This window comes from Argiope bruennichi, chromosome X2 (assembly GCF_947563725.1).
Source record: "Argiope bruennichi chromosome X2, qqArgBrue1.1, whole genome shotgun sequence".
NCBI classification, from domain to species: Eukaryota; Metazoa; Arthropoda; class Arachnida; order Araneae; family Araneidae; genus Argiope; species Argiope bruennichi.
The window spans coordinates 15,739,352-15,764,144 of record NC_079163.1 but is presented as its reverse complement, the minus strand read 5'-3'; the positions used below and the strand labels follow the sequence as shown (position 1 = coordinate 15,764,144).

The 24,793-nt window shown below is 29.4% G+C and overlaps 1 protein-coding gene across 4 annotated transcripts in view; it reads left to right on the top strand.

Moving 5' to 3' along the window:
- The window catches only part of LOC129960852 (protein croquemort-like), a 111,428-nt gene extending 91,297 nt beyond the window's left edge, over nt 1–20,131 (top strand). For 2 of the 4 annotated variants that reach the window (XM_056074548.1, XM_056074547.1), the window contains exons 10-15: nt 904–1,022; nt 4,998–5,071; nt 10,817–10,871; nt 14,582–14,737; nt 17,275–17,346; nt 19,920–20,131. In XM_056074548.1, the coding sequence (XP_055930523.1) occupies nt 904–1,022; nt 4,998–5,071; nt 10,817–10,871; nt 14,582–14,737; nt 17,275–17,346; nt 19,920–19,958 (515 nt within the window). In that variant the 3' untranslated portion in view covers nt 19,959–20,131. Of the gene's footprint in view, nt 1–903; nt 1,023–4,997; nt 5,072–10,816; nt 10,872–14,581; nt 14,738–17,274; nt 17,354–19,919 lie in introns of all 4 variants that reach the window. The other 2 variants (XM_056074549.1, XM_056074550.1) reach the window with 2 other exon arrangements.
- The last annotated feature ends 4,662 nt before the right edge of the window (nt 20,132–24,793 follow it).

The window sequence follows — 24,793 nt, the reverse complement described above, 5'->3', positions numbered from 1 at the left end:
TATCGCAATCGGATTGTATAGTACGGCAGCGCATAAAATACGAACAATCAAAAATTCATATTTATATCTTAGATTAGACTATTCATTTAACTGAAAATTTTATATTTCATTTAACAGAACCTGTCAAATAATTTAAAGGCCAATATTTGTTTGAAATTCATTATTTCCTTATAATTTATTAAATAAATAAGTACTTTTATTTATAAGTAAGGCAATCATTAACTAATAATTACGACTAATTTTTCGAGACTTTTAATATTTTAATCATTCTTTTCCATAATATACATATTAAAAAATAAATAAAACCATATATATTTTTACAAAATTACGAAAAATTGAAAAAATAAAAAAAATCATTAACATGCTAATAAGTTTTTAAAAAGAATAGTTCTGAAATAGGAAACTTAATAATTCTGTTATTAAAAAAAGGGCCCTCGCGATGTTCACCGATTTGTACCGGAAAAAGCCAGAATATATCACTGGTAATTGTATCTGATTTCTTAAATTAGGCAAATAAAACTATTCATATCGCTTGATTTGTGCTGCAAACCATTAAATTATCCGTTCAAACCCGTTGCAAATTTTCGTATGATAAAAGTGGGCCCATACGGCACAGAGAAGTCGCAAGAAGCTTTGGCACAAGGAATTTTTTTAACCCTTTGTACTCTTCTCCAGGCATGAATATGACTAATCACTTTCATATATATCACATATTATAAAAATTCGTTCAGAGAAGTAAAAGTTATAAAATCAGTCCTTGAAATTCGTGCAATGGCATGTTTCTACACTCATACATTTACTCATTTATCAGTTACACAAATGAGCAGTATTTTTAGAGAAAATTATTAAGATTCACTCGATTTAAGGTTAAAGAACTAAACTGATATTTTCCCCATATTTCAGATGCTCCAGCAGTGGTTTCATACCCACATTTCTTATTTGCCGATTCAGTTTACAGTCAAGGTGTCATAGGAATGAAACCAAATCCTCAGGAGCATAGAATGTACTTAGATATTGTACCTGTAAGTAGAAAACTCTTATTGCCTATCGAAATATTTTCTGAATTTTTCTTTTAAAATTGTCCATACATTTGCATTTAACTTCCTTCCTGCATTTATGGTAATTGCTTCATACCATACATATTATAGGGTATTTGGTTATGTATAAACTTCTATGCTTCCAATGTATTTCTTTCAGTTTAATAATTCATTTCCTATTAACTATAATCATCTAAGATTTACCTTAACCTTTCCCTCCTCCTACTGGAGGGCACCCCAAAATTAGGGGTGAGAAGCTTCCTGTGTGGAGGTTGGTTCTCGCTTCACTGACGACTAAAGTAATGGCTTGGAATAGTTTTCTCTTTTATGACGGAAACGTACCTTCTACTGAAAATACTGTAACATGACCGGTTCCCAGTTGACTCAAATTTTGGCTTCAAGGCAATCGTGACGATTGACATTGATTTTACTCAAACATAGTGGTTGGCAGGGGTAACTCCGTTGTTATCAACCTTTTTTCTTACGAGTGGTTCATCTATACATTTAGTGGAATTTTGCTATTTCTTACGGGCTATTTCGATTGCTGTACGAAATAGCAAAAATTATAAACGATTATGCATTTACGCCACTTTTCTCATTGCTATAATCTTTGTTCTAACCATTTGGCTAATCATTTTTTTTCCTATCCTATTCAACCATCCCATACGTGAAATGTTGATTGATTATTAGTGAAAGCAGGAACACAGCAGGCGACCGAAATCACGGAATTTACATTTCAATTCCCGAATTGATAAGAGGATGCATTTTTATCTTACACCCTGTTGTCCGAAGATCAATTTCTAAAATTGGATTTACATTTTTACGAAATCTCATTCTAGTAGATGAAAAACTAAGGTAGTTCAAATGTAAATCTTAAGAAGGGAAAAAAATGTCCAGAAATGAACAATTGCTTAGAAGAAAAATTTTAACACGGAAAATTGTTCTGCTGTACTGTTACTATCAATTGTAATCATATCTCAATTACGCTACAATTCTTCAAGTCCAGTTTGAAATATATAATTAAACTTATTCTTTCGGTGCTTGCGTTTTATGCAATATCCGTGAAAGTTAACTGAAGAAATCCTGTCATTCATCGCACGTACAATTGTTACATAATATAAACGTTTGTTTCTACTGGTTCTGCAAATTGTATTAAAAAAACACGCAACTCCGCCAGGGATAAAAACATCTTTTAACCATAGCGAGGTTTTCTTTTTCACGTATGCCTCATTGTTTTGATAAATAATTAGCGATTGGTAATCCTTTGTACCTCTAATTCCCCTTATGATATCGCAGGGAGCATTCAAAGGCAGCTGCTGTAATATATCAGAAGAATCATGGAGTATTCTACAATTCTACTCTAATCTAAACAGTGTTCACGGTGACTTATAGAATGCATCATGTTTTGAGCTTTAACCCATTAACTGCAAAACCCTTTTTTAAAAAAAATTTTTAGATATATATAGGCAAAAAAAGTTGTGTAACAGAATAATTATATTCAAATTATGTTTTGGTTTTAAAATATTTGATATTTAAAAAAGGGCATCGGTATAAAATGGTCAATAAATAAATAAAAGACTAAGTAATAAATAGTTACTCTAAATATAATCTCTAAATTGCATAGTTATATACGTTATTTCATTATAATATAAAAATCTAACTAAAAATATGATGCTTTAAATATGACCATTCTTCTCCGTTCAACTTAACAGATGAATTTAGATTTGTTTGCTTGTTGTAAAGAAACGAAGCACAGAATGTACACTTTCTGCAGCACACGTATCGACAGATATGTATAGAATAAAACTAAATTGTCAAGCCTACCAAATATATTTACGGCGCCGAGTGGTGTACATAAATCTCTAAAAACCCCAAATGACGATCGTGGCAGCTAATGGGTTAAAAGACTTCTTCCTACCTCTTAATCACAACAGAGAAAAAATCATCTTTTTAGATAAAAGGAGCGAATCACGAATTGAATAATGGAAGCAAAAGTGTTAAATAGAAATATAACTTTAATTCATTTTGTTTGCATTGATTAAAATTCATTTAATGATTTTTTTTCCTCCAAATTAATATAACGTCATCGGTTTAAATGAAATTTTTCGTTTCTATTCTAAGATTTAGTTCTAAAATTTAAATTCCTCTACAAAGAGTTAATTCAGTGTATCCGATTAACGTTTCGTATTAAAATGATTTGGGAACTACTAAATACGTGTTTAGGATGGACACTGGATAATAGGGCTGGTCGATGACGGAACTTCACCATCGCGATACATCGTCCAACACATTTCGATATATCGTGATATCATTACTTATTTATAGCAGTTATAAGTTATAAATAGCATGCCTTAACATATTGACTGATTAGAACGACTCGAAATAAAAGGAAGCTTCAATTCATGTAATAACAATATTTGTTTTCTTTTGAACAAAAATAGTTAGAAAATAACTTTGTTAAAACCCCTTTCATAAAATGTGTCAATGCCAAAGCAATGTCTGCATGTTACAATGTATAACATTGTGTTTAAAACAAGCATTTTTATATATTAGAATATGGCAGTATTTATAGAAATATTAACAAAAATTCTGTATGAAGGTCAATACGAATGAAGAGTAACAAAACTAAGCACTAACTGGTAACCAAAACGAAGTCGAAAACGCAAATTACAATAGCTGTGAATATCGATATATTGTATCGCGATTTTTCGTGAACTATTAATCATGATCGTGACTTCGATGAATCGATATTTTTTGAAAATTGGCATCGAAAAATAAGTTTTTCAGAAATATCTATTTTTTTCGATAAATCGAAAATCGGCGCAGCCCTACTGGATAGTATCTGGATCAGCATCCTACATCTATGCCATACCAATACGAAAACGGATAAATATTCCCAGAAAATGATAATGAGCACGCGAGATTAATTGTAAGTGGATTCCAGATTCGAAACCGCGATCTTTCGCACGTAAAGCTTGGATTCTGCCACTAGAAGTCAACAGCAGAATAATATATAAATCAAGATCTTTAAGAAACTGCGGCAAATATGTTTTGTATATTAATTTAAACTATGTATCTCTTACCCAATAACAAATCTGCTTTCACTAATTAAATTTACTCTTACAAGTACGTTTAACAACAACGTAAAATTCTCCTTTTTGTGTATGTTTTATCGAATAATGAAAAAAGCAAGAAAAGATTTTAAAACATTTGTAAAAGATATAATTGAATTTGCGTGTGAATATTTCAATAGCAATTTTCTTATTCGCAAGGCTAGACAGACACATAACTATTGGCAGTTTCGAATTCTATAAAAAAAATTCGCCTCCATTAAAATCGCTTGATTTGCATAAAACTAAACTAGCATAAAAGCTTGTAAAAGTCATATATACTATTAATGAGGAAAAACAAATATTAACCTTTTAATCGATATAGCCCTACGCCGTGCTTGCATCGATTTATCGGATTTTTGTTCTTTTAAAACCACAAAAATTATCAGCTATTTTACGAATAATCACTTCAATAAAAAATAATTACAAAATAGGTGTCATCTAATTAGATAGCAGAGGAAGTAAACCAGTTAAGGAGATATAAATCTTCCAATTCAAACGAAGGTAATTTATTCAATGGCTAAAGGAATGTGTCTTTTGCTTTCGACACTGATAAGAAATTTATTCATGTCTCTCAAAGAATTTTTTTAAAGAGCTAGAATTGCATGTTTTAAATGCTTTCCTTTCTCTTAAAGAATGAAAATATCTTTGAACATTTCAAAAATTTGTGTTAATGTTTACTGAAAGCAATTCAATTTTTCTCTTTCTCAGATTGATATGAATAAATTGTTTTGTGTACGTAGATGCAATTGTTTTGTGTGCATAGATATGTACAATACTATTACTTGCATTATTTTATTTTAAAATTGCGTCAATATTTGATACAAATTTCTAAATTTTTTATTTTTAGGAAATGGGTGTACCAGTCGGTGTTGCAGCAAGGATGCAAATTAACATTGTGTTTGAAGCTGTTCCTAACATAACGTAAGTTTTTGCTTGTTTGTCAAATTACTTTATGAGAATTTGTTAATTTATGGATACGAAGAACTCTGTTTGTCACGTGATACTTAATACATGTTGTAGGAGGAAAATAACGTAATATCAGGAAGTGTAGGTCAAATTACAATTCAGAAGACATGCACAATAAATTTCTGAGAATGACGTGACGTGAATTGAGTCTATAACTATTATTATAATAAACTTCCCATAAACTAGTTTAATTCGTTTTCTACCGTTATTTCCCTTTCACTAATCAGAAAGAGATACGAAAACTATTTTTGTAACACTATAATTAAAATTTTAAAGATTCTTTATAAAAATTTGTTGAATTTTGATAAAAACTGGTATTAAAGGAAAAATTTGAGAAAATTTATAATTCAGAAAAATATTTCCCATCTTTTTACTCTCATTGTCGAAATGTTTTGATAAGTGAATAACAAAACAATAAATATAAATGTTTCAGATTTTTTTACAATGATATTTCATAATCTTGTATCAACATCCATTTAATCAACATATTTTTTTTTTAAATCTGAAATAGTCTAATATATTTAATGATTCATTCGTAATTTTAAAATTTGGAAATGAAGAGAAGCTACAGAGGAGAATTCTTCGAAGCTTGACTAAAACGTGATGCAATTCGATTTTTTAAGTATTCATAATAATCAAAATATTACAAATGTATTGTAACAGAGAATGCAGAACAATTAAATATTAGAATGTAAAAGTTTAAAAAAATAATTTCAAAATAATAATGTTTTTTTTTTTTTCAAAACTCCCGAGAAATCTTTTAAAACATCCAAAAATAGAACAAGTATAACTTCATGGAGGTTTCGAATTTACACAATGGTATAAAATCACTGGACATGGTTCTTGCTTTTTAAAAACAAACCAAATTTAATTGGTAAAATACTTATTGGAAAAAGTTATGAATATTTGGAGATTCAAATCGCTACCAAACATCCTTGGCATCAATAATTCTTGCAATTCTATTTCTAAATAATGATTTCAAAGAATCCTCCAATTCCTTCCAAGATATTATGACAAAGCACATAACCATCATTAATTCGTACGAACGAATATATATATATATATAATATAAACTCTTTGCTTATGTTATCTGGATAACAGGATTACTAGAGTAATTTTGTTTGGATTTTAACTGGTTTGGAATATATTGTTAAAAATGTAAAAATTTGGACGCGTACGTAATTGGTCCATCTAGCTCAAAGGGGGTGGAAATGGAAGAAGGTTGAAATTTTCATTTCGTTATAACTTTCTTAATACTGAAGATAGAAAAACGAATCCAATTAGCCAAATTAGCACCTCAAGACGAACAACTTTTGTATTTTAAGTTTTGTAACTGCAATATCTTAGAAGTTAGGGGCTGAAAAGTGAGTTTAACGTTCTAATTTTGACTCTTTCTAACTTCAACAATTTCTGCTGACCGGTAGTAACTCGGATGTAAAGGAATCTACCTTTGACTTCCAGCTTGTTGAGAGGAGTTTTTTCGAAATCTTTTAGTTCAGCAGGTTTTTATTCCTTCAAATTCTTTTACGAACTTCGTAATTTTTTTTTCACTGCCCTGTTTTTTTTTTTTTTTCCTGAAAACTTCGTCCTTATCTTCTTACGGAAGAATAAGTAAGAAAATTAATTGATAATAAATATAAAATATTCAAATAATTATGCAACAAACTTTTTATTGCCGCGTTGTAATAAGGAAGTTGTTTTTGCTTATTAATATTTAAGAAGTGTAAAAGTGTTATGAAAACTTTTTTGATTTTTTTTTCCCCTTTTCTACATAGATTCCTGATCTTGATAAACACATTTACCCGTCTTGTATAACAGTGTTATTTCTTTCCGTATTGTATCGAAACCGTGCAGTAGGACTGTTTACTTTTAGGGTTTTCTCCCTCTCGCAGAAGGCATCTCTAGCTTGAACACTTGTAATAAAAAATGTGGCATTTTTTTCCGCCATTTAATATGGAAATATCTGCTTTTGTGACAGGTTTCAGAAAAATAGCTGTCTTTTGCACACTGTAGTACACAAGTTTTCTTTTCTGGAAGTCTTATTATCAGAATGCCGTTTTTTCAAAGGATTTATGCAGTATTTTTATCTTGGAGAAACTTTAAAAAATGTCAGGAAAAAGTTAATAACAAAATAAGTAAAATTTAATTATAAAATGTCGTCTATTACAAAGCTTCAAATTCGAATTACAAAACTACAAACAACATTCCTAAAAAAAATTTTATATGTCCCGCCCTTATAGAAGGATTTTTATTTTTGGTCGTATCTTATATATATTGTCTTATCAGTTCTCCCACATTCATATAATGGTCCGTTATCTAAAAATTGCTCAAAATATTCCAGTATTTTTTCTTAGAAATTATTTTTAAAGCCAATCTTTAAAAATATTCAAAGTTGAAAAATCTCAACTATGGATCCAAAGTTGAAAAATCCTTCGATCAATTTGGTAAAAAATTAGATATGAAAATTAAGTTTTGGTATCCAAGAAAAGATAAACATTGAAATTATTACTAGCAATACTAGAGGAATAATAGAACAATTTAAATTATATAACATGAACCGACTTGGGAGAAAATATTGACGTTCGCGGAATAGATCATTATAGTCAACACAACATATAACTTAGTATTTAAGGCTCCATTTAAACAATGATCTCAAAAATAACTTTAAAGAGCCCTGTTAAGGTTTCTACAAGTAGCACTTATATAAGAACTCCATTCGAAGGCCAATGGAAAATATAGATGTCGATCTGCCATTCACTTTCCATATAAAAAGTGGAAATCATAATAATAGGGTGTACCGGTAATAATTGGGAAATGCCGGTAAGTGTTTACCAAATAAAACTCTAGAAAGGTCGCTGTCTATTTAAGAAATGTTTTTACTTTTGCCTCGGAAGCAAATCTTAACATGTCAAGGACATCCATCAAAGAATTGTCTTTGTGTTTTTTGAAAGCGTTTAAATAAGTTTGAAGGTTATTATCTACAAACTCTATTGGGCTGTGGAAAATGGATTTCTAATGATTACATATGCTATTCTTCATACTATTTACATAATATAATTCTAACAATTTTATACAAAATATTAAAATTAAAATCTGTAATTATATATCAAGAACGATTATTTAGTTTATGAATCAACAAGGAATGTGGTGAGATTTTAGTACTGTTTATTTTTTAATTACAGCAATTTTTATTAGCAGGCATATTTGGTAATTATGAAAGAAGCTTCTGAAGTAGTTTTTGTAAAGTTTGAGGAAGAAATGAAGGATGAAATAAGCCAATAATTTTAAAAATCGTAGCAATTATTTAGCAAAAAGTATCTGTATTGCACATCACTCACATAGGTTATTTTTTAAATTTCTGTAGAAAGATAGAATATTCCTTTTTTATAATGAATTTACAGTACACTATCCTTATATTTTTCCAGAAATTTTTTTTAAAGAAAATCTCATCTATATGCGAGTACGATGACTCAAAACTACAACGAATTAAATAGATGAAATTATGGATGTGGTTTTATTACTGACAATCTAGATCTGTATAAAATTTTAGACCCAATATGTGGAGAAATCGACCATTCATCTATATATAAACGCGATAACTCATAATCGCAACAAGCTAGATGAATTAAAATCTGTGATTATATATCAAGAAAGATTATTTAGTTTATGAATCAACAAGGAATGTGGTGAGATTTTACTACTGTTTATTTTATAATTACAGCAATTTTTATTAGCAGGCATATTTGGTAATTATGAAAGAAGCTTCTGAAGTAGTTTTTGTAAAGTTTGAGGAAGAAATGAAGGATGAAATAAGCAATAATTTTAAAAATCGTAGTAATTATTTAGCAAAAAGTATCTGTATTGCACATCACTCACATAGGTTATTTTTTAAATTTCTGTAGAAAGATAGAATATTTCTTTTTTTTTATAATAAATTTACCGTACACTATCACTATTTTTCCAGAAATTTTTTTAAAAGAAAATCTCATCTATATGCGAGTACGATGACTCAAAACTACAACGAATTAAATAGATGAAATTATGGATGTGGTTTTATTACTGACAATCTAGATCTGTATAAAATTTTAGACCCAATATGTGGAGAAATCGACTATTCATCTGTATATAAACGCGATAACTCATAATCGCAACAAGCTAGATGAATGAATTTTAGTATGTGGTATTTATTCTAGAATTATAGATACATTTCTAATGCTTTACTATATCCCCCAATTTAGCGGACTGCCCGTGAGTACATGACTATATTAACACCAAAACACTAAGCATAATAAATTAATTTTAATTAGTGGTTTTGACATCAAAACTGTAAATTTTGAATCCAATATGATGAAAAGTCCAAAATGCATATTCGATTCTCGCTAGTATATAAAGTTAAGTACGTAAAGTTAAAGTTTATTAGATTGTTTAAATATTCGAAAGAGTTGAAGGGAGAACAATCCTCTTTTTGAGCATATAATGTACTTTACCATTGAGGGAGTTTGGATCTTTGCTGGATTTTGAGTTTGATTTGTCAGTAAAGCAAACGATAAAAAAAAAAAAAAACTAAAGGCCTTTCGCCCATAATATAAATGAAAAATCATTTAATATTCTTATTTCTGACTAAATAAGAATTTATGGTTTTCCACTTGTTGCAATTTTCCAATTTTTAATACTTAATTTCAGTAAACAGAAAGCAAGGTAATCCAAGATCATCCAGAATTTCTTTTTTGATAACTAATCTGATGAAAAATACATAAAATGAACGGTTAAACGCAATTGTAATTTTTAATTTATCAAGTGTTTGCAAAAGCCAATTATTCATCGGAAATAAAAACAGTACACATTGAGAATTTCTAAATAAACAATTGTTGTTGTTTCTAATGGCACTTGTCATAGACAAGCCCACTGACTTTAGAAGTCAGAAATTTTGAGCCAAGGGTGCGTCTTATTTTTTCAGTAACGCCATCTAGGGCCAAGAATTCGACTTAACTACACAGATGTCACAACCTTTTTTACGGGGCGAATTTCATTCATGCATTGCGCTCACTCATCCACAGATTGTAATTTAGACCTGAATCACAAAACGATCACCCCTGATTCAGTACTCCCTGTGGTATTACTCTCGACATGGAGGACTTTGTGACCAAGAAAAATTTATACGCGCTCCACCCACCACACATACACACTCACACACACGGAGAATATTCGGCCGGCGGGGTTCGAACTCGCAACCCAAGGAAAGCGAATCCAACTCCCTATCAAACAGGCTATTCCAGCCCTTATCATAAAACGTAAATATTTGAGATTTGCAATTGGTGACCTTGAGTTGTGAAAGTATACACACTTCGATCGATTAGAATCAGCGAGGAACGTTTCTACAGATAAACGTAAACAAATTAAGTGACGTATAGAACTGAGGCAAATTGTTTAATGCAATTCTTTTTTCGTTCCATGATTCTCATAATGATAAGATGAAGAACGCCATCTTAAGATATTATCTTTTACAAGAAGAATCTGAATCTAAATATTTACTATCTTTTAATAAATAGTTTTAGAATTATTTTTATATATTTCTGTTTGATAATTCTTAAATTTAAAATGAAATATCTCTTTTAAGGAAATCTATCCCGTTTTATTTTCGGTTTTTGTTTGATAGCTTCTTAAAAATTATATTTATCGTGAGTATCTTTTATTTTTCAGACAATTTGAAAACATAACCAAAAGAATATATTTTCCAATTCTGTGGTTCAGCGAGGTAAGAATTTTTTCTTATGACATTTTTGGCATAATCAAAAGCATTTTTTAATACCTTATCATTAACTCATAATGTTATACACATTGTCGGAAATAGGCCTTTGCCTAATGGAATCTTGACCTAATTACCTAATGCATATTATTATGAGGCCCTTCTTTTAATAGTTGGTGAATTCAGTTTTATATTTCAGAACACTTTTACCTTATATCAAGATGTTAATAAATTATTTTAGTTATTTTTAATTTTATAATTACATTTTAATTCATATCTGTTTTAATTTTATTTCATGGAAAAAAATAACTAAAGTAATAAAATTCTTGAAAAGTTAACCATTATTATTAGTCAACGCTTTACTTATATACAGTTATAAGCATTTAAGTAACATGAAAGATTATAAAGAAATAATAATTTTCTAACAAATGTATTTAACATCGGCAATTAATATTTTACAAAACCTATCAAGTGGAAATAACATAACTAGTTATTGAAAATGAATAATCCAATGTAGTGTAAAAGATAATTACTTATACTTTAATTACGAATTTTATAATTCAATATGTACACACATTGTAATCCTAATTTTTATAATTCAAAACATTCTTATTTCAAGCAAATTAATTGACAAGTAGGCTACTAAAATGTTTTAATCGACCTGCTGCACTAGTTATAATAACTGTGATTATAGAGATATTTTACAGAAAATTACTAGTAATTATTTTAGTATCTCTTTCCAAACCAAATAGAAGATGTCGTCACTGTTGTTTTAAAATATCGTATGTTCAATAAACTGAAACATTTTATGGAATGGGGGCAAATTATTTATATAGTTTAGCTATATCTGGTCTTAAATTGTTATATGTGATTGTTGTATGTTGTCACAACATGACAAATGTCACTAGTGATTCCTGTTGTTACATCAAAATCTCGTGTGCCATTATTGCCAATTATGTACCACTTTTGACATGCAACATTTTGATAAAATAGGGATGATATTATATATTTCTATTTCACAATTTTCAAACTAGCAATGAAAGCTGAACTGAAATGCACACACAAAATATCAATTCAGAAACTAATATTTTTTTAGTACAACAAATCTGGAAGTTCGCAAATATTCGCTATCGGTGATGGATTTTCTATTAGAGCGTTAAGGTCCCTGGACTGAAAGGGGTGGGGAGGGGGTAGACAGAAGACATATCGGTGAGGAAGATGTTAATACTCTAGTTACTAAATTAATACATTTGTAAAAGAAAATACAAATTCAATGAATTATAACATTTTTAGGTTAGTATTAATATTTTTGCCAAGCATAAATGATAAGAATATCTGCTCATTTAGTTATTTCAACATTTATAAGCTCTGAACATCTGCTTAGATAATAATTTTACAAACATGGATACCTCGCTGTATGAGTCACGATAAACAAATAAAAACATATACATTCTCTCGAAATTATCAAAATAAAAAATTAACCTGCAATAAATTATTAAGTTATGTTAAAAATGTGTTAAAAAGTGAAATTAAATTGATCAGTTCATTGACAAAAGGGATTCATTGCTTAAAGTCGTAAAATGCCGACATCCGCCACGGTAGTAAATGCAATTTGCCACTCAAAAAGAATTCACTCCAAAGGAAATGTATGTAGATGTGGAAAGGAAATTGAGATGTGAATAAAAATAAGTGCATTTGAATTAGTTACTCTCTGTTTTTAGATTACGCTTGTTTTAGATAACCCGTGATAATTTTTTCGTAAATGGGTTGAAATAAAACCTGTAGTGAGAAACTCCAATGGTTTCGATTCCTGTCGGCTTAATTAAACAAAATTTATCTTGAATGAGCAAGCGAAGAATTGAAATCATGGCTTTATTCTTCTTCATGGTTAAGCAAAATGTTCAGCTTTTTAATAAATTTATTTAAAAAATCTGGATTTAATATCTAGGTTAAATCTAGGATCAGGAAATGACATTATCTCAACAGCAAAGCAGAAAACTCAGAGATTGCGAGATAACATTCAGAACTTATATAAATTCAAATGGTAATTTTACCAAAATTTAACGGAGGAAACAGTCATTTTAAAGGCGTGATTTTCGTGGGATACTATAGCTAAATGTTGAACGATTAAAAATATAAAATTAATTTCTGAGAGGCCTGGGGAAGCCACATAACTATGTAACTCAGGAGAGCTTTAAGTTTTAATGTAAGTGGTGAGAAAGGGAATTGGTTTTTAAAACGCTAATAATTTAAATTTTTTTATATATATCTGGATTAAAAAGCCATTTTTTTTTAAAAGAATAACTTTGTGAATTCGTTTTCAGATATTTTTGATGGCTTTTAGTACTTTTTAATATAATGAAATAGAAAAAATTATATATACGTTTCTCTTGTTTTTATAACTGCTACTCTGTAGCTACAACTTTAAAAGAACTCAAAAATTAAGACTAGGATATATTAATCACGTCTCCGTCAAAATAGTCATCGAATTTTTCTAAAAGGTTGATCAGTTCCATTAAAAATAACTACTTAACTGCGATAAAAACTGTTAATAATGATTAATTTAATGGTTAATTAATTAAATTAATTAATCATTAAATTTATCTGAAAAGCTAAATGAATAGCATTTCTTAAGCCAATCTCAATCCTAAAAATATTTTAGTACACCATAATTAGAAAAAATAGCCTGTTAAAGGATTGAAGAAAATTCTTTTAATATTTCGAACTCTTTTGGAACTAACTTTTTAACATAAATACTTGAACCTTACAAGAATCTTTCTTAGTAGACATACAAGAATTTTTATATCATAAACACCACATCTGGGCTATCCCCACCCCACAAAAAAAATAACAGCCTTTGGCAATCATGCACTTAGTATCTACTCTAAAAGTAATCGATGTTTAATAATATATAAAGGGTGTCCCAAGATATGAATTGCCACCATTCGTCCAGTAAAGTGTTGGCAACCCTATTAAAAACCATTTGACAGCTGATAGAATAAGGAAATGAAACGTTACACGATAAAACGTGTTTTCATTGTTGAATAATATTTCAAAAATAATGAAAGTCTGGCTGCCACAGTTCGAAAAGTTGAGAATAAACCCCCTAGATCGTTTGATTTAGCACCATTGGATTTATTTTTATGGTGTTATTTGAAGTCAAGGTCTAAGCTAACAAGCTCACAAGCACGCGTACATTGAAAGAGGAAATTTAACGCTGCAATAACGAAATTCAGCCACATTTATGCAAAATGGTCATGGAAAATTTCGACAAAAGAGAGCGTATGTGCTAGCAAAGCCGTGGAAGTTATTTGCCATATGTTTTATTCCATACATAACCCTATGCTGCGTACTTTACGATTCAATAAAAATATAACAATTTAAAGAGAAGACTGGGTTTTTTATTTGATTCAAATCTTGAGTTAACACGTTGTTCAATCGTGTAACGCTTCATTTTTGCAAAACCTAAACTATCAGCTGTCAAATGGGTTTTTTAATAGTGTTGCCAACACTTCACTGCACGAATAGTGGCAAATTCAAATATTGCGTAAATTTCTGGATACCCTTAAATTTAGATAAATATCGCCGTTCTGATTGCAGTGGATATTTTTGCGAGCCATGATGCATATTTTTAATTTCTCCCCAAAATTCTCTTAAAGCTTTAAATTATCAAGCCTAAAAAAAAAATAAAGTAAATGAAATTCAATTTTCTTTTTCAGACTGCAGAAGCTGGAGAAGACATCGTATCGCAGCTGAAACTCGTGCTCACTACAATTCCTCTTGTAACAAACATTATTTCATTTTTCATGGTTTCAGTTGGAGGTTTCTTAATATTATCGGCATTCGTACTAGCCATTCTATTTGCTCTTGGAAAGGCAAGTATTTACATTATTTGGTTCTACTTTTCTATTCATATCTTTTTCTAAAGCAAAGAGTTAACCTTCAGGTATCTGAAAATAAAGTCCACACTTCGTAGATTCTAAAAAGACTTGTATAACTTGAAAAGTTTTTAATACGTGAAAGATAGAACTATAGATACCGTAGTTTCAATAACACACAACAAATATAAATGAAATCGGAAACAGTGGTATTTTTAACCGAAAATTTGATTTATTTTATTTTTACCGTAAAATTCTCTAAAATATTTTATACGTTTATATTAACTCTCTACCTATTCAGCAGTAGTTTGCTAATTTTTGGCATTTCTGTTAAAAAAGCGTGAGAACTACATTTGTTTCCAGCGCATTTGGATGAACTAATTTGCAAATAGAATATCTAAACGCATTTTCTGAATGAATATTTCACTGTGATTGATTCACGGAAAACATGATACCTTAAAATCAATTCAATAATATTTAATGAAATTTGGTAAGCATGTATCCAAAACCTTTGAAGGTATGATGAACCTATGAAGGTAGCTTCATTTAGACGTGTTTCACAGAGGTTTTAAATTCAAAACATAGACAAATTTTGATAAAAAAAAAGCATTAACGGAACTTCAAATTCTCATAAAATTTTTATTTATTAAAATAATTTTTATCTTGGGGTCTGTAACATTTTTTATATATAGTTGAATAGATGGGAATAGGGCTATATATAGGCGAAATAAAAATTAAATATTTCTATTATTTTTTAACTTACTGTTTATCCTAGCATTGAAAATTTTGCAAAATTTTCATTAAAAAAGCAGTGTTTTTTTTTTTTTTTTCAAAAACTAAAGGCAATGAGTGTGTGTTTTTTTTAAAAATTCTAATCATGACGTCCAAATTTGGTTTAGCTATTTGGTACAACATAAAATGTTTATGTATCTTTTTTTTTTATTCGTCTTCGAACCTAGTCGGATACCTTAACTCTTTAGTTAAATTTTAAAATAAGTTAGGGAGTTCACAGGATTCAATCACTATTTCTGCCAATATTCTTTCTGAATACAGATGAAATATTTCATTTTAATAATTATAAAGAATTGTAAATAAAAGCCTAAAGCTGTAAGTATTGTAAATATTAAAAATGAATATAAAGGGAAATCGAAAAAAACTATTCATACCAGACATAAGGCCGTTCATACGTTGTTTTGAACAACTTGGTGAACTATCAGGCACTTTTCACGTTTACCATGTTATAAAGCATTGTTCATTTGACTTTAACGTAGGAAACAGTATTTATTTTTTTAACCATTTACAACGCTTACCACTTTTTATTTTCAATTACAGCATAACTGTTTATTGGGTAAATGCTTCTATATTTCCTGTTGGTTGCAAATTTCAAAAGTGAAATCTGTTTAAAAATAAATGAGAGGCGAACATTTTAAACGACAATTTATGCAAAATAAATCAGACCCTCTTATAAGTGAGCAGTTCTAACACTATGGAAGTATGCATAGCTATTCATTTTTTCTACCTTAAGGATTTTGATTTTAGTGCCATACATCATGGGATTCTTTATTAAATAAACATTCAGACAGAACTCTTGAGTGTAGAATTATCAATATGCTTTATAATTGAAACATTTTTAACAATAAATTTATGGTTATTATTCTATTGCAGAAAAGGTGGCATTGACTGTAAAGATTCTACAAAACTTTCATGGATATAAAATTTAAACTGTTTTGTTGTGGTTTATTCCAGTTTCATATTTCTGTATTTGATCCATACGAAAAATTTAACCTAATTGCGAGTTCCTTTTTGTTGTTTGTCATACACCAATTAATTGTCCCATTGGGGGGGGGCACCTCGTAATTGAGGATGAGAAGCTTCCGGTATAGTGGTAGATTCTCGCCACCTTTATAGGTACACAAAAAGAGGGGGGTGGGTCTGGATCCTTCCATCGATGACGGGACGTACTTCTTTAGGGAAGGGTTGTACCGTGGAGGGTGATAGCCCTTAGAACTCAATTACAGTTCCCGACAGTATTGCTGTTGCGACGGTCCGGTCATTCAAACTTTCCCGCGTGCCTCCTGGTGGCTTGGAGTAAACAGTTTGTGGTTATACTAATTAATGGGTTGGATTTCTTTATCTTAGGTATATTAATTTTTAAAAAATCCAACATTTTGCAATAAGTTGTGCTTTAACCTGTTATACGTGACTCAAAATAACAGTATTTATTGCAACGAGGCGGATTAGTCAATAAGTCTAAAACGTATATATCGACTCTGTTATTTAATATGCATAGGGATATGGAATTAGAATAAATTTTAACTATATAAATGATTTGGTTATTATATTTTGTTTAGAATTGTCTTCCAATCTGTTAAAAATGTTTGGAGATTTTTTTTTTTTTAAATCATGCTTTCACAATTTTGCTTGTATAATATTTATGAAATTTTCTTATAATCTAAACACTTTTTCTTTGTTAAATTAAAAGCGATCATAAAATATTCCTTCCTTTATAAAACATTCATTGATATTGATTTTAGATCAGCGACCAACGCAGGATTTTAAGCTCCTTGTCTCTGATTGGAGACAAAAAAGTGCTTACTGAGAAGGAGGTAACATGTATGTGTTGCAATGATTATTTTAAAATAATAATCGTCAGCTTTCTTCCTTCCCTTAGTTATTTTGACGTGAAGTTCAGTGTCCCTTATAAACCGTTTTTGTGCCCCTTTGCCATTTTTGTTAACCCATAACAGTATGTGCTACTTATGAGTATGCCTAACTGACGTGACTTTTCGTTTCGTTACAGTGTCTTAGAATGTTCAATGTGTTACTTTAGATGAATGTTCAATGTGTTACTTTAGATGAATGTTCAATGTGTTACTTTAGATGAATGTTCAATGTGTTACTTTAGATGAATGTTCAATGTATTACTTTAGATGAATGTTCAATGTATTACTTTCTATTAAAAGTTACAAGAAATGTCTGTTTGCCTGCAGTGGCAATCTGCATTGTTTCGTTTACGTCTTAGTCCTATTTTTGTTGATTTTGTTTTATGATTATGAACTGTTGCTATACATTTTGTTTGTGTTTCTCTCAGTCTTCTTTATTGTTTCTAGATATGTGACTATATGTGTGCTTTTTTCAACATGTTTGCTATTTTCATGTCAGTTTGATTTTGTCATTGAAATGTTTTTGTTTAAAATTGTAAGCATAGATATGTAATGTTCATTATTTCATTCGGTTAATGCATAATTATGTTTTATCTTTTGATATAAAATATAATTTATTTAAAAATAGCAGTAAAAGAAAATTACTTTTCTAGTGTCTACTCAAAATTAAATTAATGAATTTTTTAAAATCTTTTGTTGATTATATTTTGAATTTCTCAAATATTTATCAAAAGAATCCGACAAACAATTCAATACTTTTTTAATTAAAATGCTTTCTTCCACGTCGACACTATTTAAATTTTACAGTGTTTTAATCGTTTCCAAAGTGTTTTTTTATTATTTTCTTTATCAATTTTATGGAAAAAGACTTCATTTTCAGTGGAATTATATTGTTTGATCGCCGTAGTTATGACAAGGACCAAACTCCATTCTTCACTCTTTTAGCAAAGAATTCCGAATACCAGAATATTAGAAAATCCTTAAAGCTTCTATCAATCTATCTACCTATTATCTACCTATCCACTAATTGTCTTATTAATGATGTACCAAGTGATTATAAAAAAAAAAAACTATCCCAATATATGAGACCGTAACTATCATACCGTTCACATGAACGGAATAAATTTTTAGTTCAAGATATTTTGAAGTATGCGCTCAAGACTCATATGAAAAATAACAGTTAACTCTAACAGTCATAGTTACAGTGACTAAATTTCGAAATTTTCAAATGGTACCCCCAACTTTTTTTTTTATTGGAATGTGTTCTCCAAAGCAAAAAACTGTACATAGCTTTGGAACGGTATCTGTAATACGAAAATCATGAGCGGAAGAAGGATTAGAAAGAAGAGAAATCACCAGTGGTCTAAGAAGAAAAGAGAAAACAACCAATAATAGTCGAAAAGAAACAGAAATCAAAACATTTTATTGTGTTTCACAAATTTTCCACTTGATCTACTTCAGCCACGATAACACTTTGCCTCCGGCAGATGGTATCTAGAACCAACGCACGGACCATGCCGAAAAGAATCTGTTTTCACTCTGGCAGGCACACCACAGTTGTTTTCTCCTATCTTCTTAGTCCGTTCCAGCGGTGGCGGTTTTCGTGCTACAGGTACCGTTCCAGCGTTGTTTGTTTTTTGCTATTGAGAACACATTCCAATTTTTTAAAAAAAAACTTGGTGTTTCCATTTGAAAATTTGTCACTGCGACCGTAAATGTTAGTTTAACTGATGTTTTTCAAATGATTCTTGAACGCATACTTCACAATACCTTGAACCAAAATTTTATTTCGTTCTTGTGAATGCTATGATAATTACGGTCTCATGTAGCGGGATAGTTTTTTTTATACTCACCCGGTGTAACGAAACCAGTGGAATATTTTTGTTTTTCTAGAAAAAGCAAACATTTTTCCAATATATCATTTGTGATATCATTCAAATTTTCTTTGCTTGTACTACAATGGAGATTTTCCACTCTCAGTATGTAAAAATTATTAAAGAAACATTTTCAACAAATGGTAATGGTTCTTAGCTGGATCCTTCTTGTAGTATATCTAGCCTAGACCTTGAGTCAAGAACTCATTATACAGCAGAAATGTGACATCTTCTGCTGATTAGATTGCGTTTGAAACATCTAGATAGCATTTAAAGAAGACGGCAACAGTTCACGGTGAAGTATCAAACGTAGAAAAAGCAAGTTGCAACGCGTGAACAGCTTTTGAATTTCAAACCTTCTTTTTTGCTGCTCGGGCAGATTTACTGCGGTTCATAATGCTAACAGATCCGGAATTTTTATTTCAGACAGTGAAATCTACGGTAATTAAATTTTGAGACTTGAGAAAAAAATTAATTTTCACGAAACTCATAAAATAAAGTATTTGTATATTTGAAATTAAGTGATATATAAATTATTTAAAAGGCGAGAACAAATTGAATTTTTCACAAATATAAAACTACTATTGCTATTTAATAATTAACTTTAAAAGTGTAATGTTAATCTCTTGTGTCTTCCTTTAGAGCGAGCCTTCATATACAGCAGTTTCATCAGTGAAGTGAAAGAATATTCCTCAGAGATATGTGTATAAATGTACAAATTTTGGACTTAATGAACGTTTCTTTATATCAGTCTTGTTATGGTTATTTTATATTGTGTAAAGAACTTTATTTTATGAGCATGCATATGTAATACATTTTATATACATGTCTTTAATAAATGATTTTCAGATCTACATTTGTACTGTTTTGATTTATAACCACATAGATTTAACTCTTTGACTGCTATGAGCGCATATATGCGTTTAGAGAAAGCTTTGTCTGTTTACTGTTGTTTAGGGCTCTACCAATTTTCGATTTATCGAAAAAAATTGGTATTTTTTGATGCCAGTTTTCGAAAAATATCGATCTATCAAAATCATGATTATGAATAATAGTTCACGATGAATCGCGATACAATAAATCGATATTCACAATTTGCGTTTTCGATTTCGTTTTGGTTATCGGTAAATGTTCAATTTTGTTGCTCTTCATTCTTATCGACCTTTATGCAAAATTTTGGTTAATATTTCTATGAATACTGTCATATTCTAATATATAAAAATAATTGTTTTAAACATGTCATTTTGGAACAGAGTGTCTTCCGTTCCCTAACTGAATGATACCATTATGGGAAAAATAATTACGGTCATCAAAAGGTTGTGGACTGTCCTTTGTTTAATCGCTAAATATTCATCTTCAGAAATAAAAGCAAAAAGGATTAATTCAGATTAAATCCACAATTTTATTCACAGCTCGCATTTTCACACATAAAAGTACTCACATAAAATAAAAAGCTCTAATTAGTTTTTCAAGAAACTAAAATTAATTGTTCAAAACATCAGATTTTGAATTCATGATTTATTAAAACTACTTAATTTTACTTGTTAAAGGTATTATTGCGTCGTTTTCCTTTTTTTTTTAATGAAGAATGAAAGAAACTGAAGTTTTTTAAGTCAGCAGTAAAAAGAGAAAAATTTTGAAAATATTTATATTGAAAAAGCACTGTGTTATAAATTGTAACATGCAAGGTTTGCTTTGGCACTAACACACTCTATTAAAGAGGTTTTAACGTAATTATTTACAACTGTTTTTATTCAAAAGAAAGCGAATATTTTTATTATATAAATTGAAACTTCCTTTTATTTGGTGTTGCATTGATCAGTCAATCTGTTAAGAGATGCTATTTGTAACGTATAATAGCTATAAATAAATAATGGTATCAGGATATACCGAATAATATCGATATGTTTCAAGATATATCACGATGATGAAGTTCGGTCATCTCCCTGCACTACTGTTGTTTGATATGTATGTCCGGAAATTATTTCTTTCGTATATGTACAACAATCGCAGGAACCTTTATACCTTGTTCAGTAACGAGAAAAAAACGAAATCTCGTTTATTTGGTCACTTTGGTTTGGCCTACCATTTCGTTTGGCGAATACAGTTCCTTTCGAAAATGTTACTTTACAGGAATATTGAGAAGAAAGTGTGTTTGTTGTTTGCAGGAAGCATTAAAGAAGTAGGGATACACTATACGAGTGTACAGAATGCGACGTCGGATTATGTGTCGATGCTTTTTTTGAGATTTACCATACAAAACTGAACTACTAATTTTCTTATTGTTTTTCTTTCTTCAGTGAAAGGGTTTTATATACAGAGTATTTATGTTACTTGCTATTTGTTCAATTTTCAATGTTGAAATACATAAATTATAATTAGCAAATTAGAGCGTTTTAAAACTCTACCATTGGTGAATAAACAATATATATTGAAAATAAAAAATGTTCGAATCCATTTTGAAGTGGACAAAGTAATAGTAAATGGATTGTGTACTGTATTATAATGTATTTTTACGCCGACGACAAGATCCGTTTTGCGCGATAAAGTGTTCAATCCCCAGCGATCGCTCCTGCAGGCTGCTCACACGAAGCGCTTGAACCAAGAACAGTTAGCAATCAAAGGATTATATAATATCAAGTAAAGTTTTACAACATGCAGATTATTCTGCAAATTAATTCATCATTTCGAGCACTTAGCTATATTATTGAAAAAAATTGCAAGAATTAATCTCAAGTTTCTTGCATATCTTTAGGATCATGAAAACTAAAATGCAGAGTTTTTAGCGATAATTTTTGGTTGTAATTTTTGACGATAGCTAATGAATGGGAAGGAGGAGTAATAGGTTACGTATTATCACTACGTATGAAAGTTGGCGCAGATTCCTCCAAACGTACGCCAGTTTGGCAATAATTTTCCGAAAATGGTCGATGTGTTATGAATAGGCGGAGAATTTGTTTTTCATTTCCAAAAATTGCTATTACTGAAAGAAGGGGCGTTGCAAATGCTGTTACTTAAGAAACTTGAGAGTAGGATAGGAAAGTATGCCAAATAAATTGCCAAAATTATGCGCATCAATTAGATGAGATTTGCGCCAAGCTTCACTGTGAAGGGGATAATCAGTATCTCCCTCAGTTGCTTTACTTTCTACTTAATTAGATGACGCTTTCCTTTTTAGGACGTGTTGTATTGATCCACGTTCAAATAACAATCTAATGTTTACAGATTCCCTTTGATAAGTTTTTAAATGCAATAGTTCAATGAAAGTACAACGCACATGTGCACTGAAGTTTTAAAATTTATATTTCATCTATATTTCAGAAAACTTCTGCATAATTTTCCTTCGAAAAAATGTACGCTTTAAAAAAATAACCCAGAAGGAATGGTTAAAGCCCAGAAATGTGTGCAGAGAACCAAATAAAATTTTCATATCTATTAAAAAAACTAAACGCTCTTTCCTAAAACACATCCACTTCATCGTTAGCACAACATATGTTTCCATATTATACGATGCTATGTAATATTATAAAGTATTATTAATAATGTTCAATACGATATAATAATGTACGGTATCTTTTTCCTTTAAGGTTTTAGCTCACACTGCAACTTCCTCAGTGGAATCATAAAATTTTCTAATGCAGTCATAAAACACTCATGAATAATTAATCATTGACAGAATTTTTTTACAATAGAAACTGCATTTTTTGATAATTAATCACTTGTTTAATATAAAAACTAGATACTTTACTGTACTTTTTACTATACTAGATACTTTACTGTATATTCTTAATGTAGAATTTTTTTTTTTCCTTTATATATTCTTTGGTGTTTTTTTCAGTCAATTATAAGAGCACGTCATGAATCTGCTTTAGATTCCACCAGAGGCTTCTTGTAGAAACTTTCATCTTTTAAAGAGTAAAGTTATTATATTTCGTTTTTTAAACATTATTGTAAATGCACAATATTTAAATAAGTTATTGAAATGTATTTATAGCTGATACGAATGGCTACTGCAAAATTAAAGCCATAGAAAATATTGTATCATTTTAAGAACAAGACAATATCAGTAAATCAATTGCCAAAGTATTATTAGGTCAAAGTTTATACAATCAAATAATTAGTAAATTTAGCCTTTTCCTTGCTCTGCAAAAATAATATTTATTAGTCAACAAATCACAGATGTTTTCCAAACTCGTTTTGAAATATTTTTCAATCTATAATAAATTTAATGAAAGCAATCGTTTAAAACACACTTTTATATATATATTAAGAGGTAAAAGTTTTTTTAATTACTTTTTACTGTTGTTTATTATTTTAAATTTTATAATAATATGAAATCAGTTATTTTTCAAATTCACAATCAGGTAGCTCCGTACTGAAACAAAGGTTATTAAATTAATTTATTTATAATTAATTTCAGAATAAAATGATATAATATATATTTAAATAATATATATAAAATATGTACATTTTATATGAGCAAAATTCCTGAATATATATTATCAGAATGAACATTTAGACTAAATTCAAGGCAGGAAATGAGCGATTACAAAGACCCAGCAATGTGGTAAGTACAGTTTAATGAAAGTTTGTAAAAAGAACGAACAGTCATATATTTTTCAGAGTAATTTAATTATGTGCTTTGATTAAATCTATAAAAGTCGAGTACTTGAACTTTTTGTAACTTTTGTAAATGTTTGAAGTAACATTTTTGTACATTATTCTAAAAATATTCCTAATTATTTTCTTTTCGCAAGTTCATATTCCCTAATTTTATAATTCTAAAAATATGTGCTGCATTTTAATTTAATAAATAAGGATGGTATAATAATTAAATAGTATTTATAACGTGTTAAAAAGCTATGTCGAGTTTTTTTTTTAAATATTATTATTATTGTTCCTTAATTTTGATTTTTATGAGCGAGGCATTGAAACCAACACTCGAAGATTATCCGAAACTAAACATTGTATTTTATTTTTCCAAAATTTATTGCTTACAACTGTTTAATTAGAGATTAAAATTGAAACCTATAAAAATAAGTTTCGTTTGACAAATTCGAGAAGGGTAAAAGAGGGCCTCAATACTTATATTGTCTAAGGGCTTCTAGGTTTTTGTAGATTGGAAATGTCGCTTTCTGAATGTACAATTAGACTAACTTAAAATGTTGGTGATTATATGCTGTCGTTAGAATTATTTTTTTTTTAAGAAAGTGGAAAAGAAAGCTAATTCTACCATTTCCCTGGTATTGAGTTGTAAAATTTATTGCTTTGCACAACAGATGGCAGCACGGTGGAAAGCTTTTACCAGGCTATTATTTTTCAGCATACAACTTAAAAATTCAATTGAATTGCCATAAAAAGTAAATAAAATATGAGAAAAAAACACAAAATAGTATTTTATTTATTCAAGTTGTTGAGTTGGCTATCCAAAATATACCTCTAAAATATGCATATAAAATAAGCCATTGAATGTTGTAAAAATTTAATAACCCAAGAAAGAAATTTAAAAAATCAAA